General features: G+C 45.7%; 1 protein-coding gene across 5 annotated transcripts in view; it reads left to right on the top strand.

The window, feature by feature from the left end:
• Nucleotides 1-16,595, top strand: part of LOC148818130 (uncharacterized) — a 99,219-nt gene that overhangs the window by 65,733 nt on the left and 16,891 nt on the right. For 4 of the 5 annotated variants that reach the window (XM_088937546.1, XM_088937544.1, XM_088937545.1 and 1 more), the window contains exons 11-17: nt 226-401; nt 2,381-2,517; nt 5,694-5,729; nt 6,259-6,294; nt 7,179-7,328; nt 13,647-13,733; nt 14,388-16,499. In XM_088937546.1, coding sequence (XP_088793672.1) covers nt 226-401; nt 2,381-2,517; nt 5,694-5,729; nt 6,259-6,294; nt 7,179-7,328; nt 13,647-13,733; nt 14,388-16,499 — 2,734 coding nt within the window. The remainder of the gene's footprint in view (nt 1-225; nt 402-2,380; nt 2,518-5,693; nt 5,730-6,258; nt 6,295-7,178; nt 7,329-13,646; nt 13,734-14,387; nt 16,500-16,595) is intronic. The other variant, XM_088937547.1, reaches the window with a different exon arrangement.

Below are 16,595 nucleotides of genomic sequence, written 5' to 3'. Positions count from 1 at the left end.
CTGGTGAGCTCCAGTGGGGCTGCCAGTTGTGAGTTACAGGGTGATATGGCTGCTGGTATATCACCAGCAACCATATCACTGGGTCTTGAGTTTCCATGTGGTTCACTTTTAAACAGCCAGCCCGTCCCTGATGGATCTGGTGGGCTGTGTTGATGATCTGCATGATCCCGCAGGAAGGTTGATCTGAGGTCGTTTTTCTTCCATGTTTCCACGGCTCTCCTGCAGGTTGGTGTCCCCCGAGCCCCCTCCCAAGGGTTTCCTGGTGATGGGCTCCAAGTTCCGCTACAGTGGGCGGACGCAGGCACAGACCCGGCAGGCCAGTGCCTTAATTGACCGCCCAGCGCCTCACTTCGAGCGCTCGGCGAGCAAGAGGTACCTGCTGTCGCGCAGCATGGACGGAGGTGGGTACAGCGTGGGAGTCACGGCCGCACAGTTCCCCCCCCAGGCTTCAGCTGGCTTCTGAAGTACGATGCGCGGCACCCTGCTGGGTGTGTCGTTGCGGGAGCTTTAAAAATAGGCAGGACCAGGACCACAGACACATCAATGCCCGGCTGTGAGCTTCACAAGTAGGGCTCTTATGTTTACAGTGAGGGAAACCAAAAATATACCCGACACCAGAACAAAAGCCTAGCTCTTCACTGAGCTGTCAACTGACTTCTTCAGCCCCTGACTGTGGCAGCTGAGCAGCTAAGCTGCTTACCAGCCTGAAAACAATTGACCTTTAGTCTCTTCCTAAGACTTTACAAAAAAAAACCAAGTCTGTCTCTGAGACAAACGCTCTCAGAGAAGACTCAATAATAATAATTATAGTTGCTTACACTTATATAGCGCTTTTCTGGACACTCCACTCCAAGCGCTTTACAAGTAATGGGGACTCCCCTCCAACACCAACAGTGTGCAGCCCCACCTGGATGATGCAACGGCAGCCATAGTGCGCCAGAACGCTCCCCACACATCAGCTCTCAGTGGGGAGGAGAGCTGAGTAATGAAGCCAATTCATAGATGGGGATTATTAGGAGGCCATGATTGGTAAGGGCCAATGGGAAATTTGGCCAGGACGACAGGGTTACACCCCCTCAGCTCAGCTTTCTCAGACTTACTCACAAGTTCCCTGGTTCCACGGTCCTTTGCTTTCTGCCTTTTAAACACTCACCTGACCAACTGTCTCCCTACAAGGTCAAGTAACGTAGAGCAGCAGCAGCCCATTCTGCAAAGGTTTCTGGGAAATGTGGTCCAGACGAGGCTGCCATCTTGTCTGAACTGTCTGTGCCCTTACAAGTAATAAAGGAAATGGAGAGCAGGGCTTCCTAAACACATTCAGTAGGATGTGCCCTTTCTTAAAGCCCCCTATCAATAGGGTCACCGGTCACCAGGACATCTGATTGATTGATGAAATGGCCATGGGGTCTTTAATGACTTAGTAGTCAGGTTTAACTTCTCATCTTAAGGTGGCACCTCCTACTGTACAGTGTTCTTAGTCACCTTGCTTGGGCACTGGTTTGGATGTTATGTAGACCAGAGGGAAGAGCTGATGGCATCAGGTAGTAACACTGCTGGTATAAAAGCACATTATGAATGATAAAATGCCAGCTCTGATAGGTAACAGACTGATTGAACACACTCATTTGATTTGCGCTAATACAAGCAAACGTAGCAAGTGAGTCAGTGTTGACTTGATCTGTGGAAAGCTGAAAGGAGCTATTTGGCAAGAGACATTGCTGCAGAGCCTTAGAACACTATGCACCGATTACCTCACAGCGGTTAATCAGCAGGGGGGAATATTACTGAATAAACAGCAAAGAATCTGCTCAAGCTGTGTCCATTTTCTGCTTTTCTGTTCTTACTTGGACCTAGCTCTATTGTATTACTAAAGTTACAATATATTTTTTTATATTTGATATTATACTCCTAGTCAGCCTCACCTCCACAATATAGCCCATCTTGCCCTGCCAACTCGTGCCCCACCCTACCTACCCCTGCCCCACCCTACCAACCCCTACCCCACTCTGACAACTCCTAACCTGCCCCCCCCTGCCTTGCCAACACCTGAACTGTCCCTCCCTGCCAACTCCTGGCCCACCCTACCAACCCCTGCCCTGCCAACTCCTGACCTGCCCCACCCTGCCTTGCCAACACCTGAACTGTGCCTCCCTGCCAACTCCTGCCCCACCCTACCAACCCCTGCCCTGCCAACTCCTGACCTGCTCCACCCTGCCAACTCCTGACCTACCCATGACGTGTCCCACCCTGTGTCTTCTCCTTCGTCTGTCCTGCCTTCCCATGACCCACCCTGTCCTCTCGCACACTGGCCTCGACCCCCCCCCCCACCCCGCCCTCTCCTGTGTCTCTGTGTCTTCCTCTTGGCATCTCTGACCTGCAGATTTCTCCTGCCCAGCCTCCGCCCTCGACGAGAACCACGACGGCGTGTCTCAGCGCAGCGCCAGTGAGCGCCAGCGCCGCCGCTCGGAGGACGAACAGGAGGGCGTCACCACCCCCACCAAGATCAAGGAGCTGAAGGTAAAGCAAAGCCTGCTGTTCTCACAGGCACAGGGGGGCATGAGCTGGACGGGGGGGGGGGGTTGCAGGTTTCAGACCCGGGTGCCTGAGTCAGAGCAGTGCTGTACCACGGGTCTGTGTTCACTGGATTAAAGGCATACTGTATGGCCTCTCCTTGTTTCTGAAACTAAAATGCAAGTGATGGATGACATTGTGCATTACAGCTTGTAAACCTGAAGCAACATGTAAGAGACATGCAAAGTGCAGAAGAGAGTGAGCTTCAAATCGCTGGTGCTTTCCTCTCCCTTTCGCCCCTCTAAGAAGCACAGTCCCTCCTGTTTGCCTCCTATAGCAGACCTGCTGCAGAGCTCAGCTATTTGGAGGTGAATCAAGGTCTTCAGCTTTGTACTGCCTGCTCATCACCACACTAACTCTGCTGTCAGTTTTTTTCTTTCTGTCGCTGTGATGTCAGAAGGAAGAGTCATCCAATTTCATGATCAAACAGGAGGTACTTCTGTCTTTAACATCCGCCCATCCTAGTGTCTCCTTTTGTGGGTGTTAATCAGCCACAGTACCCCCTGCCAGGCTGTTTCTTGGGTTCCTTGTGCTCCCATGATCTGAGGTAAACCAAACTCCCTGTTTGCCTTCCCAAATTATCAGACCCGTCTCTGAGGCCTTTTAATCCCCCTAAAACCTTTTCTTCTTATTCCAACCACACACGTGCCAGATTTCAACACATCTACTTCCTGAGCTCAAGCTGGAGTTACTTGAAGTGTGTCTATCTCATTGTAAAAAACATCTCACTCTGGAGAACTAAAGACATATTTTGCTGTCTGTGCAGTCTTGACGGGTCTCACATTGCACATCTTAAGAATAAAGCAGGAACTCTGAATTTGGCTTTTCTGTGCTGCCAAGAGCTGACCTTGTTTTTCCAAAACCCTTAAGCATGAGATATAATGCACTAACCAGGATGGGAAACACAATTGCAGGTTATCATACAAACAGGTGTCAGTGATGGTTTCCAGAGTGATCTGGGTGCACTGAGCGTTCAGAAAAGCTCCAGGAGCGTAGTGTGGGAAAAGCACAGTCGCAGTGGTAGCAGCTGCCTCTCTGGATGAGAAGAATGAGGCAGCAGGAAGCAGCTGGAGAGGGTGGGTGGATTCTCTGTGCATGAACGGCACTGAGGCGGTATTTTAATGATTCTGCTTTGAAGAGCTGATGAGTTATTAGTCATGATGTGCTGTGGAATACCATTTCTTCCATAAAAAAGCGATTTAGAAATGTGCATTTTCTTCAACGCTAGTTATCATCCTTTATTTTAGCCTAACGTTCTTTTGTGTTATGTTTCTATTTCCTTAAGGGTGGAGAGCAGCAAAGATCAGCTTCCAATCGGGGGGTATCTCCTCTTAGACCCCCCATAGTGTTCCCCATATTGGCCCAGTCCATTTTGGGTCTCTCAGTGCATTTTCCTAAAGTCTTTCCCAACAATTGCCTCTGAACCTTAGGACTTGTCCTGCCATGCACATTTAATAGAACTATTCCAACCAAAGCTGGTGCCCTGGTTGAGGAATAGTTGAGGATGTAGACCATTGTCAGACAGGCTTCAGTATTACAGAACTTACAAATTATTCAATAAAGAACTATTTCTAAAACTACAGTTATTTAATATTAGTAATACTTTACCAGAAGGACTCAGTGTATAGTGTCACATTAATGTGCTTCCCCTGTATGCAGTATTAATGGCCATTTGGTTGACAAAAGTGGTAGACTGGTCCTGAATTACTCCCATGCCTGCTGGTTTTTCTTCCAACTGTTCCCTTAATTGCAGGTGCTAATTGCTGCCAGTAATTGACCGGCTTGTTTGATTAGGCTTTTTTCTGCACTTAGGCCTCGGTTTCGAAAATGCCGTAGTACAGTGGTTTTCAGTCTTGAACTTGAGTGTCTTCAGGTTTATGCTCCAGCTGCGTTCTTAATCACAGGCTAATTGACTTCATTTTTTTCCATTTGAGGCTTTTTTGCAAAGGTGCTTTCAGCTCTTGAACAACATGAATGAGGTTTGTAATCGGTATAGACCTTGCGATAATGCAGTGAGTTTCACACTCATTCAGGTGGGTGTGCTGAAGTATAACCAGCGGGAGGTGAGAGGTGAGAATGGCCCCATATCAGGCATTTCTGTTTCATCAACTGACCACCTTTTAAGAGCTGTTTAGAAAGTTCAGGAGAGGTTACATAAAATCCCATGTTCTAAATGTGTTGGAAATAATGCACTTTAAAAGTGGGGGCATTTTGGAAACAGAGGACTGAGTACTGCCTGAAAAAGTACTCAGAAAAGAGTATAAACCAGCAAGCTGAACAGTCACAGGCACCAAGAAGCACTGATTTGCTCCAAGACCAGAATGGAGAACCACTGTACTTAGACACATAGTGAAGCAGACATACAGTAGACACAGAAGAAGAAGCATAGGATACTGCATGAAAAATGTCTTCAGATTCCCAGCGACCATTTTACTGCTGTCTGTAGAGTCTGTTGTTTTCTCTGGATTGGTTTGTTACTGGGGTTAATCAGAAAACAGCACTTATGCACTTATTAATCAGAAAACAGCTCTTACGCTTTGAAGAGCTGATGAATTCAAGTAGCCGAACAAGTCTGCAAAAAGTAATAACTAAATGTTGAAAAGCAGATGACAGCCTGCACCCTGTGGATAAGCAGATGTTAGAATCGTGGGGCCTGCATATTTAAACTGCAGTTGGAAAAACAAATCCACGCGAATCGTCTGTTCTAGGAGATTATCTTTGGAGAGATCACACCATTCCTCCCTGCTGGAATGTGTGCGTCCCTGCCTGGCCACACAGCTGACGGAGAAAGAACAAAAAGCTGGTTCCTCTGCTGTGCTTAATTAGTGCAGTTTCTTGATAAATGGGAGACAGCCCTTTTTGTTTCATGGAAATTAAAGCCCGTGCCTAAGAAGGCAAGGGAGTGATATATCGGCTTTCTTGGAATTGCTGTACTAACAGAGAAGGCAACGGGACGTCTGAGCTTGTTTAAACCAGCCTGTCGGCAGTAGTCTTAGCATGTTTTTATTACACCTGGCCTCACTCCTTTTTCAATCCTGCTCCAGGAAGAAAGAATCTAGCTGTTTCCTTTCGTACATTTTTTTTCACTAAACTGCTTTCTCTCTTTAACTTTTCGCTGTCAGGAGGACGCGGAGTCTCCAGCTGACAATAAGCAGGAGGTATCTTGTAGATGGTGGCCAGTGTCTGTCTGTCTGTCTCGCTGTCCTCAGCGCTGTCTTTGTGCTGTTTTGGATCATTTCATTACAGTTCGGCTTGTATTACAGATTTAGAAAAGTCTTTTTGTACCAACGGGTTCCAAAGACCCTCTTATTCTTTTGCCACAGCTGAATGGCACACATTCCTCTGTGGATTGGAGACCAGTCCAATGTTTCTGAAGCTGTAAATGTCAATCAATATTGTGATGCAGCCTTAGGCATCAGTCTGCACGCCTGTGTGGTTTATCTGTGTGTGTGTGTGTGTGTGTGTGTGTGTGTGTGTGTGTGTGTGTGTGTGTGTGTGTACTGTAGGTAAATAGAACTGTGATCCAGCCAGTGGGTCTGTCTGGTCTCCGTGTCTGAGTATTTCCTGGCTGAATGGCCTGCCTGAGCTGACCTGTACTGTACTGTACTGTCTGTCTGTCTGGCTGCTTCCTGACTCATCCTCTGTGATTTCCCTCTCTGTCTCTGCACTCCCCTTCCACCACCTCAGTCGGATCAGGAGTCAACCCCTCGCCACAAACAGGAGGTATTTTTGTCACTCCTCTGTGCACAGACTGTGAAGTACTGTTCCTTTGTTTGAACCTGCAGACTGTATTCCATCCACACAAGTGACTCCCACTGTTCTATCATTGCAGTAATGAGTATGTGAGACTCTGGCATGGCTGTCTGACCCCCCTGCTCTTGTCTATAGTGACTTTATTTGGTTATTCCCGGTGCCTGTGGAGATGAGTGGGTTGAAAAAAGGCTTCCACTCCCATTCCTCCCAAAGCCTTTAGCTGTGAAACAGTAAAGATCAGGCTCACAAGATGTTATTTAACAATGCCTAATTCAGTGGCTCAGCTTGACTTTCACAGTAATTTACATCAGTGGGAGGAAGATAAATAAAAATCTAGTAGGTTGATAAAGAAATCAATGAAATGACTTCTGAATGAGTGGTAGATGGATCTTGAAGTAATTTCTTTACCAGCTGTCGGGGACAATTGTAGCCCTGCAGATTCTGGGGGGGGGGTTCCATGCTGTTTAGCCCTCTGAATTAATCTGGAGAGTCTTCAAGTTCAAGTTCATGTTTATTTGTCATTCCAGCCATATAGAAGTATACAGTGGAACGAAATATCGTTCCTCCTCATCCACGGTGCAAATACAGGCAGGACAGACAGGACACTGACATTGACATTTATTAAAGTTTAGATTTATTAAACTTTTAAAGATGAAAGTGTCTGTTTGTATGGAGGTGTCGCCCATCACAAGTCAACGCTTCCATTCGGATGAAATGAAAGAGTCAGACAAGAGCATTGTGCGGTTGGCGGCAATCCATTTGTCATGAATGCCGTTTGCTTTTGCTGCCTGATGCAGACCGGCCCTCATGCTGGATTCCCCCCCCCCGCCCCTCTCTCTCTCTCCCCGGGGCAGTTCCTGGACAAGTCCGAGGACATCCTCCTGAAGCACCAGGCCAGCATCAACGAGCTGAAGAGGGCCCTGAGGGAGCCCAACAGCAAGCTGGTGCACAGGGAGAAGCGACTGTCAGGCACCTCCCCAGGAGGCACACCGGAGAAGAAGGCTGTGAGTAGGGGTTTCGGGTTCGAACCCATCGGCTTCCTAGGCCGCAGCTTCATTACGCCCCAGGCTTCTGTTTCGGGGGATTGTGTGCTGAGCTGATGCCTCTCCTTTTTGGAGGGGTGTTGGTATTGGTGGTACTGACTCAACAGGGTCACAGGAGGTCATCCATCTCCTGTAAAAAGAACCCGTCATGTCAAATCTGGAGGAGACTGCTTTGGAGTTCATTGTACTGAGCAGGATCTTGATTTTCGCTCATTCTGTATTCACCAGCAATTGAAATTTGTCTGTGCGCTGAACGCGTATTGCTGTGAGAGCTCAGAAGGTGTTTAGTCCTGAATACGGGGACGTGTGTGCGTGGGCGCATCGGAGCTGTCGGGTTTTAGTCTCGTTCCTTGTATTTGAGGGTGTTTCAGGCTTTGCAAATATCACAAGTAAGTAAGGGAATATGAGGGCAAAGGGCATGTTTCAGTCACAGTCTCTCGAAGAAAGTCTTTGGTTTTATTTATTGTACAGTTTAGAATTTTATTATTTCGAATATACAGTTTAATTAATTGGAAGGTTGTGCAATGCTCAGATAAATACGAGGTGATCGGGAGGTTTTGAAAGTGGGTAATTGTAATTGGCTGGTGAGTCCCAAGGCACTTGAAACATGCAGTGTGAAACCTGAAGGCAGAACACAGACACAGTGGAGAAGCAGGAATCCAGCAGGATGAAACCAGTGTGCCAGAGACCAGCACACCAGCAGCATTCTGATCAGCAACAGAGAAAGGTGCTGCTTAGGGTGAAGCTTCAGGTGGGAGAATAACGGGATGGAAGAGAAAACCTCAGTTTTGAGCTGATACGGTAGCAAAATGCAAAACAGCAGGTCCTCATCATAAAAGATCTGCAGCAGAAGTGTAGCAATGCTCATTTTTTTAAAAACTCAATATGTTAAAACAGGGGTAAACAATTACGGTTTTAATGTTAGGCATGATTTTGTTAAATTTCATTTTGTTTTGTTACAAGATAAGTAATGAATCTTGTTACTTTAGTAGTATGGATTGCTCATTTTCAATAAGTATAATTCTTATATTTTTATCAAATAGATTCTTGCTCACATGGATTTGCTCAGTCCATGTCTCAGTCCAACAGTGTGTCTGCTTTTACCTGTTTCATTTTGTGCAGATATGAAGTGGCAGCTGAAATGTTTTCTGACACACCTGAGCTTTGTCAACATGGTGCAGTTTTTTAGTTATTCTGTAATAGACGAGACACCCTTGTTCATCTGATGTCTGAAACGATAAGGGTATCCGTTGCTTCTTTGAAGTTAGAGGCAGAGAATCAAATCCGTCTTGTTCCTGGAGTTGAAGTAGATCTTATCTTCCTAATCAAATACTGACAAGACTTTGCAGAAGCATCAGATAATGTGTAGCGAGAGGGTCTATGCAGTGCTACACAATAGCAAAAGGGGATTACATGTGGTAGGTACAGGGAGTGGACAAAAAATGGAAACACCCAGGTACGAGGGGCACCAAGTATATTAAAAGCAAGAGCTTCCGCACAGGAGTGGCTCGTGTTAAATTAGCAAGATCCCAGCTTGCTCAGGGTCATATATGAATATGCTGGACAGACCTGGTTGCTTATAATTATTGCTTGCATGACTGCAAGAGAAGCCCTTAATCACTGACACGGGGAGATTGTTAGGATGTTTCAGTGACCAAGGCAGCTCAACTTACTGATGTTTCACATGCCGCAGTGTCTTAAGGTGATGTCAGTACGGAACTCCAAAGGAAAGATCTCATCAGCGTAGGACCATAGTGGGTGGAAGTATGTGCTCGGAATCATGAGATCTGTGCATTAATTCAAAGGACAAGGCAAAACAGGCGAGCAACTGCAGATCAGTTGACTGCAGATTCCAACCTGTGGCATGAGCAGCTGGTTTCAGCAAAAGGGTCTGTGAAAAACTCCACACAGCAGGATCCCCTGGTCAGGTGTCAGTGCACAAACCTCTCACCGCACCTGGTAGAGCACATTTGCAAGTCCAGTGATGCAAAGAGCACAGGAAAGGCGTGAGATGAATCCTCTTTGACCATGATCTCTACAGAGTGTATGTGTGGTGCCAGCCTAAAGACCTCTGCAGCCCCGAGCTCTTGGTTCCAACAGTGAAGGGTTCTGGTTATTCTGTAATGTTGTGGGGTGAATTCCCCTGGCATGGTGCAATTATTCTCCTAAACGTTTGGGACAATGCTTAACGCTGCTTAATGGTACAGAGTGATCATATTCAACCCATGTTGAAGGATTCCTTTCTTGGCGGGAGGAGTATCTACCAGGATGACAATGCTGCCGTCCACAGAGTATGTGTGGTTGCCCAGTGGTTTCTTGAGCCTGATGTCATCCATGTGTCATGAGCTTCTCAGTGTCCAGACTGGAACCCAGTTGAACATGTATGGGATATTCTGGAATGACACCTGAGGTGATGGTGTTTTCTGGTGGAAGAATGGTTCTGCATCCCTCCTGCAGAATTCCAGCCACTGACAGATTTTATACCACAGTGCATACACTGTACTGGCCAGGCATGGTAACTCGATGGCCTGTTAATTGACATGACTTTGGTGTTTCCAGTTTTTGTTCATTATCAACATTTTGAAAGTGGTGTAATGGAAATGACAGTGGTTTTTATGAAAAGCGAATTAGATGATTGAGAATGCAGTGGCCAGAGACACATATTTTTAACTTTCTGAAGTTTTCTTGCAAACTCATTTATGTCACGTTGTGACAGAATGGCCCCAGCCCAACCAGGTGAGCTCATTACAGACCTGTAGATACTCACCCCTGCCAAGAGCCTTCTCTGGACCAGTGTCTCCTGCTCTCGGGTCTCACAATCACACTCACTTTACCCAGTGTTCTCTTTTCACACAAGAATATTTCATCTTTTTTCTCTCACAATAACTTTTTCTCAGATGGTCTGCATGTACCCAGTCTGGGGTAAGGCCCTTCTCTGTCTCTGCAATGGAGACATACCAGTCTTCACTCAGGACCAGCAGACTGAGAAGCTGGACAGGCAACCCCACCAGAGCCGGGAGAATACTGGCTGTGTCTCCTGCTCTCTGGCTTCTTCAACTCACTTTATACAAGAACTCTCTCATACAACAATAACACCAGTCCCTAAACAAGCGTGCTCCACACCTTTATAAAACAACTCTCTCATACAACAATAACACCAGTCTCTATACAAGCGTTCTCCACACTTTATACAACAACTCTCTCATACAACAATAACACCAGTCTCTGTACAAGCGTACTCCACGCTTTATACAACAACTCTCTCATACAACAATAACACCAGTCCCTATACAAGCGTACTCCACACCTTTATACAACAACTCTCTCATACAACAATAACACCAGTCCCTATACAAGCGTACTCCACACCTTTATACAATAACTCTCTCATACAACAATAACACCAGTCCCTATACAAGCGTACTCCACACTTTATACAACAACTCTCTCATACAACAATAACACCAGTCTCTATACAAGCGTTCTCCACACTTTATAAAATAACTCTCTCATACAACAATAACACCAGTCCCTATACAAGCGTAGTCCACACTTTATACAACAACTCTCTCATACAACAATAACACCAGTCTCTATACAAGCGTTCTCCACACTTTATACAACAACTCTCTCATACAACAATAACACCAGTCCCTATACAAGCGTACTCCACACTTTATACAACAACTCTCTCATACAACAATAACACCAGTCCCTATACAAGCGTACTCCACACTTTATACAACAACTCTCTCATACAACAATAACACCAGTCCCTATACAAGCGTACTCCACGCTTTATACAACAACTCTCTCATACAACAATAACACCAGTCCCTATACAAGCGTACTCCACACCTTTATACAACAACTCTCTCATACAACAATAACACCAGTCTCTGTACAAGCGTACTCCACGCTTTATACAACAACTCTCTCATACAACAATAACACCAGTCCCTATACAAGCGTACTCCACACCTTTATACAACAACTCTCTCATACAACAATAACACCAGTCTCTATACAAGCGTACTCCACACCTTTATACAACAACTCTCTCATACAACAATAACACCAGTCCCTATACAAACGTACTCCACACTTTATACAATAACTCTCTCATACAACAATAACATCAGTCCCTATACAAGATACAAGCGTACTCCACACCTTTATACAACAACTCTCTCATACAACAATAACACCAGTCCCTATACAAGATACAAGCGTACTCCACACCTTTCTACAACAACTCTCTCATACAACAATAACACCAGTCCCTATACAAGCGTTCTCCACACTTTATACAACAACTCTCTCATACAACAATAACACCAGTCCCTATACAAGCGTACTCCACACTTTATACAACAACTCTCTCATACAACAATAACACCAGTCCCTATACAAGATACAAGCGTACTCCACACTTTATACAACAACTCTCTCATACAACAATAACACCAGTCCCTATACAAGCGTACTCCACACTTTATACAACAACTCTCTCATACAACAATAACACCAGTCCCTATACAAGCGTACTCCACGCTTTATACAACAACTCTCTCATACAACAATAACACCAGTCCCTATACAAGCGTACTCCACACCTTTATACAACAACTCTCTCATACAACAATAACACCAGTCTCTATACAAGCGTACTCCACACCTTTATACAACAACTCTCTCATACAACAATAACACCAGTCCCTATACAAGCGTACTCCACACCTTTATACAATAACTCTCTCATACAACAATAACACCAGTCCCTATACAAGCGTACTCCACGCTTTATACAACAACTCTCTCATACAACAATAACACCAGTCCCTATACAAGATACAAGCGTACTCCAGTGGCTTGGACCACTGGCTACTTTGGAAAGTCTTGTGGAACCTTTCCCTCAAGCTCCAGGGGTGCTGTATTCACACTCTGCTTTACCCGTTACCTCACACACCTGCTAATGAGATCCCTGCACGCATTAAATAGAAAGGGACTCAGCTGTCATGTAGCTGGGAGAGTAATGACTGATAACCGACTCCTCTTACGAAAAACCGCACGCTGACTGCCTGATAATTCCGTTCATGTGAACACAACGACCCACTGCGGTCCAACACACAACTGGGGAACGCACTCTACACTACCGGCTCCAGCGTATGACCCCTCCCCCCAACAGAATCACCAGTGTATCCCCTCAGTGTGGTCCGTCTTTCAGTAACCCCCTTCTGTCAGAACCCCCCTCCACCCTCTTACAGGACCTACAGGTCTTCCCTCTCACTGGTTTTTTGTGTTTTTTTTCACAAACACAAAGACACACTGTGCACACTTCCTCCTAGAAGACTAGGAGAGCTTTCTACGGCAGACTAGTTCGACTTCAGAGACGGGAAACCTTTATCTTCCTGAGGAGAGGTTAGCAGGCTCATCAGTGCCCCAGCCCCCTGCAGCTGCGGTCTCCCAGGCCAGCCCCAGGCTGGTGGCCTGTCTGTTTTGCTCTACACCCCTGTGCCAGATCTGGAAGCTTGAGCTCAGCTTTTCCACATTTAAAATCCCTGGCCTCTGAGCCACATGGGTGCCATTTCTATGGTGTGCTGAAAATACTGTGAGTGGAGAACAGAGCTTTTGATGACAATTAGAATAGAGTATAGTGGTAAAAGCAGAAACAGTAAAGAGTGGTGTGATCTATGGAAAGCCGTGACTAAAACACCGTGCACCAGGGGTACACTGCACTAAGGATTTGCCTTGTCTCCTTTTTATTATATAGGCTTCAGGCTGTATAATACACCAAGCATGTCTCTTAGCATTTCAGTGATTTGTGTTTCCTGTAAGAAATATATGGACTCTCTGCTGTTTGATTTGAATATGGTTTAAGAGTCTAAGAATTTAAATGATAATTCCATTGCCTTGATACAATAAACTTTACACACAGAGGTGGAACCTAGTGTCCAACTAGGAAACCTTTTACACTCCATCCAGGATATTTTGTGGAAAGTAATGAGAAGATACTTTGGCTAGTCTAAACTGCCAGTACACAAAGAAGTGCTCACTGATGTCAGGAAGAACATTTAAGTTTAAGGTGATTTTTCCAGGCAAATAGCCATAGAAGCAGCTCTAGTACCTGTGATGCTATAGCTGATCAGATGTGACTTGCTGGCAGCATGCAGAAGTAAAGCAGATTTCTGTAGCCAATGACAGGGAGTTCATGGTTAACTACTGCTCTCTGTTCTTTCTCTTGCTCCGCCTCTGTGGGATTGCTAAACAACCAATCAGGTGTCAAGAGGAGGAGGGGGGGAGGAGCCTGTGATCAGCCCTGGTCTGGAAGGCTTCATCCAGAAGACTGTGATGTCATCTCCAGAGGTTGCCCTTCTCTCTTCTACCTTCCTCCTCTTAGTAGCAAAATGTGCTGATTGCATCATTGGGTATCCAGGAAACTTCACATATATGTACATTTAAGGCGTTCACAAGTATAGCTCAAATGCTTTCACTCAGCAGATTCTTGCCATGCCTTCAGTCAACTCTGATGTAAGTCAGACACAGTCAGCAAATGTTTGTATGATATGTCTGATCAGTATTCATAAGATTTATATTTGCAGCTATAATTTTTGCTTTCTGTTGTAAGCAGCCATCTGGGAGTCCAGCTGTAGCGTGCACCTTTAAATGGGTTCCAGAACCTAATTTTGAAAACTTTGCAAACATGCAGTCGTGCCTGTTTTGAGCGGTACATTTCTTGTAGAATCACTGTTAAGTGACACCAGACTGGTTCTGCAGAGCCAGTGATGTTTAGAGCCAAGCTGGTGTCTCTCAGCATGATATCTCAAAACAATCAATTTAAGATTTTGTTATTTAGTGTCTGCAACCCCCTTTAAACCGTACATCAACAGGGAAAAAGTCAAATAAGCATGTAGTATCCTCTTGTTCTCTACAGTAAGAGAAAATAGGCTGTAATATCTGTAGGCAGTGCACTATGACAGCAAGCTATGCTAACTGTGTTTAATCTATATCAACATATAGGGCTCTGAGGAGTGGGTATTAATTGAAAGACAAGCAACTAGCCAACAGGACCTGACCATTGAATTGAAACAGGAGAACGACATTACCAGTATCTCACCACAAGAGGCAGGTCATTACTTCCTGTGTGAAGGAATAGAGGAACCCAAAAGTGCAAGAGATGATCAAGAAATGAAGCATGACCACAGAGAGCATGGAGAGGAGCCTCTAGAAGACAAAACTGTTCCTTCAAATGAAGAATCTGGTGAAACCAAGCCAGACAGTCCTGAGACAAACAAAGACTATGACCAACTTGTCATCACTATGGATTCTCAGCTCCAAGCTCCAGCTAATGACCAAGAACCAGTGGAGGACAAATTGCACCATAATGACTTGGTTCAGGCAAGAAACTCTGAAGGCACCATCACGTACAGAAGCGAGCAGACTAGAATCTGTCGTGAAAAGAGACCCCGGAGCCTCAACTTGGGCAGGCCATCAGAGTTTGTGTACGAGAGAGAAGTCAAGCTGAATGATGGTGAACAACAGCACAAAGACTCTGACAGTGACAGCAGTCCGTTAGCCAAGACAGATCAAGACTTAGAAGAAAAATCTCAGGATGTTGCATCAAACAAACAACAGAGCGGGACTGTGTCTGCAGAACTGTACTTGCAGATGGATGAAATAGAGAAGCTCACAGAGACTAAGACTAGTAGTCCTCAGAAATCCAAAGACCTGCAACCTAAGGTGAAAAATCAGCTTGCAGGTTCGGATTCGGAACATGTCGGTCACTTGGAAGAGAAAGAGGCTGAACCAGTATTCCGTCAAAGTGAGGAGGATGCAACTGGGAAGACTCGGAACACAGAAGCTGATGAGAAAGTGAAGACACATTGTACTACGGGAGTCATGGAGAAGGATGATCAAGGCACAGCTCAGAGCGCAGAAATGGAGAGAACTCCACCGGAACGTGAAAAGGAGAAAGAAGCACCTTCTTCGCTGGAGATGAGTGTTTCTAAAGACACAGAGAAGCTCTGTGATTTGGAGAAGAGTCCAGAGGTCAGACATGTGAAAGATGAATCGGAAAGTAGTGCAAGCTGTTTAAAGAGCTCTGTAGGAGCAACCGAGGAGAAAGAGGTTCTAGCTCCAATTATGCTGCAACAAGTGGACGATGGACAAGAAGAAACACCTGGAGATGAAAAAGAGGCTGAGAATTCATGGCATGTTCCACCACCTGAAAGCAAGGAGATGCATTCAGTAGAGGAGGAAGAAGAAGATTCTGGGCTCCCTGGTGAAGAGAAGAGTGAGTCTGTAATGGAGTTGTCAGAAAAAGATGTTTCTTCAGAAGGAAGACAAGAAAGAGAGAGAATCCTCAAAGAGGAAGGAGATGAGATGAGATCATCAGAGACCTCTGAGAGTAATGTTCTGAGTCCAGAGCAATCAGAGAAAGGGGAGCCTGAAAGTACTGAGGAGCAGATTGCTTGGAAGAAATCAGAGGTGAGCAAAGGGATCCCAGCAGATGAAGCTAAAGAAGGATCTTGTGATGAAGGAGCTGAAGAAAGATTCCCTGCACTGCCAGTGCCTGAACCTAAAACAATAGCATTGTCTGAGGAAAAAGAAGAAACACAAAACGATACAACCAAACAGCATGTGATCCAGGATGAGAATGGAGACATAGGTACAGAAGACCTAAGGGATATCGGAGAAAAGATTCAAGCAGAGCCCTACTCTGATGCCACAAGGATGGGATATGAGTCTTCTAGTTCTCGTGAATTGGGTCCTAATCTCTGTCTTGCACAACCAATTGACAGCCAACACACGGAGCTTCCTGACCCCTCTGAGCAACAAACCCATTGCTCAGAGGAGTTGGAGGATGAGAAGCGATTGCAGAAGGAAGTGGAGAAGGATGTGAAGGAGCATGAGAGAGCGAAGACCCGCAGCAAAGAGCGAGATCCGTCCAAGGCCTGCGAAGAGCCTGCAGAGCCCCGTCTGCCCTGCACAAAGACCCTCGTGACCCACAAAAACGCTCCCCCCGTGCCTCCCGTTAAAACCCAGAAGGCTCGAGAATCTGGACTCATCCTCCGAAACAGCCGGATTGCCTCCAAGGACCCCAGCCTGGAAATGGCCAAGAAAAAACACGCGGTAAACCTGTGCTTGGCATCCGCTTTCCATCATTGGAACAATACATAGCATGTGCTTCAAGAGAAACTGCACCTCCATTTTGTTTTGTTTTTTTAC

This window comes from Atractosteus spatula, chromosome 19 (assembly GCF_055471065.1).
Source record: "Atractosteus spatula isolate fAtrSpa1 chromosome 19, fAtrSpa1.hap1, whole genome shotgun sequence".
NCBI classification, from domain to species: domain Eukaryota; kingdom Metazoa; phylum Chordata; class Actinopteri; order Semionotiformes; family Lepisosteidae; genus Atractosteus; species Atractosteus spatula.
This window is presented reverse-complemented; position numbering and strand designations above follow the sequence as displayed.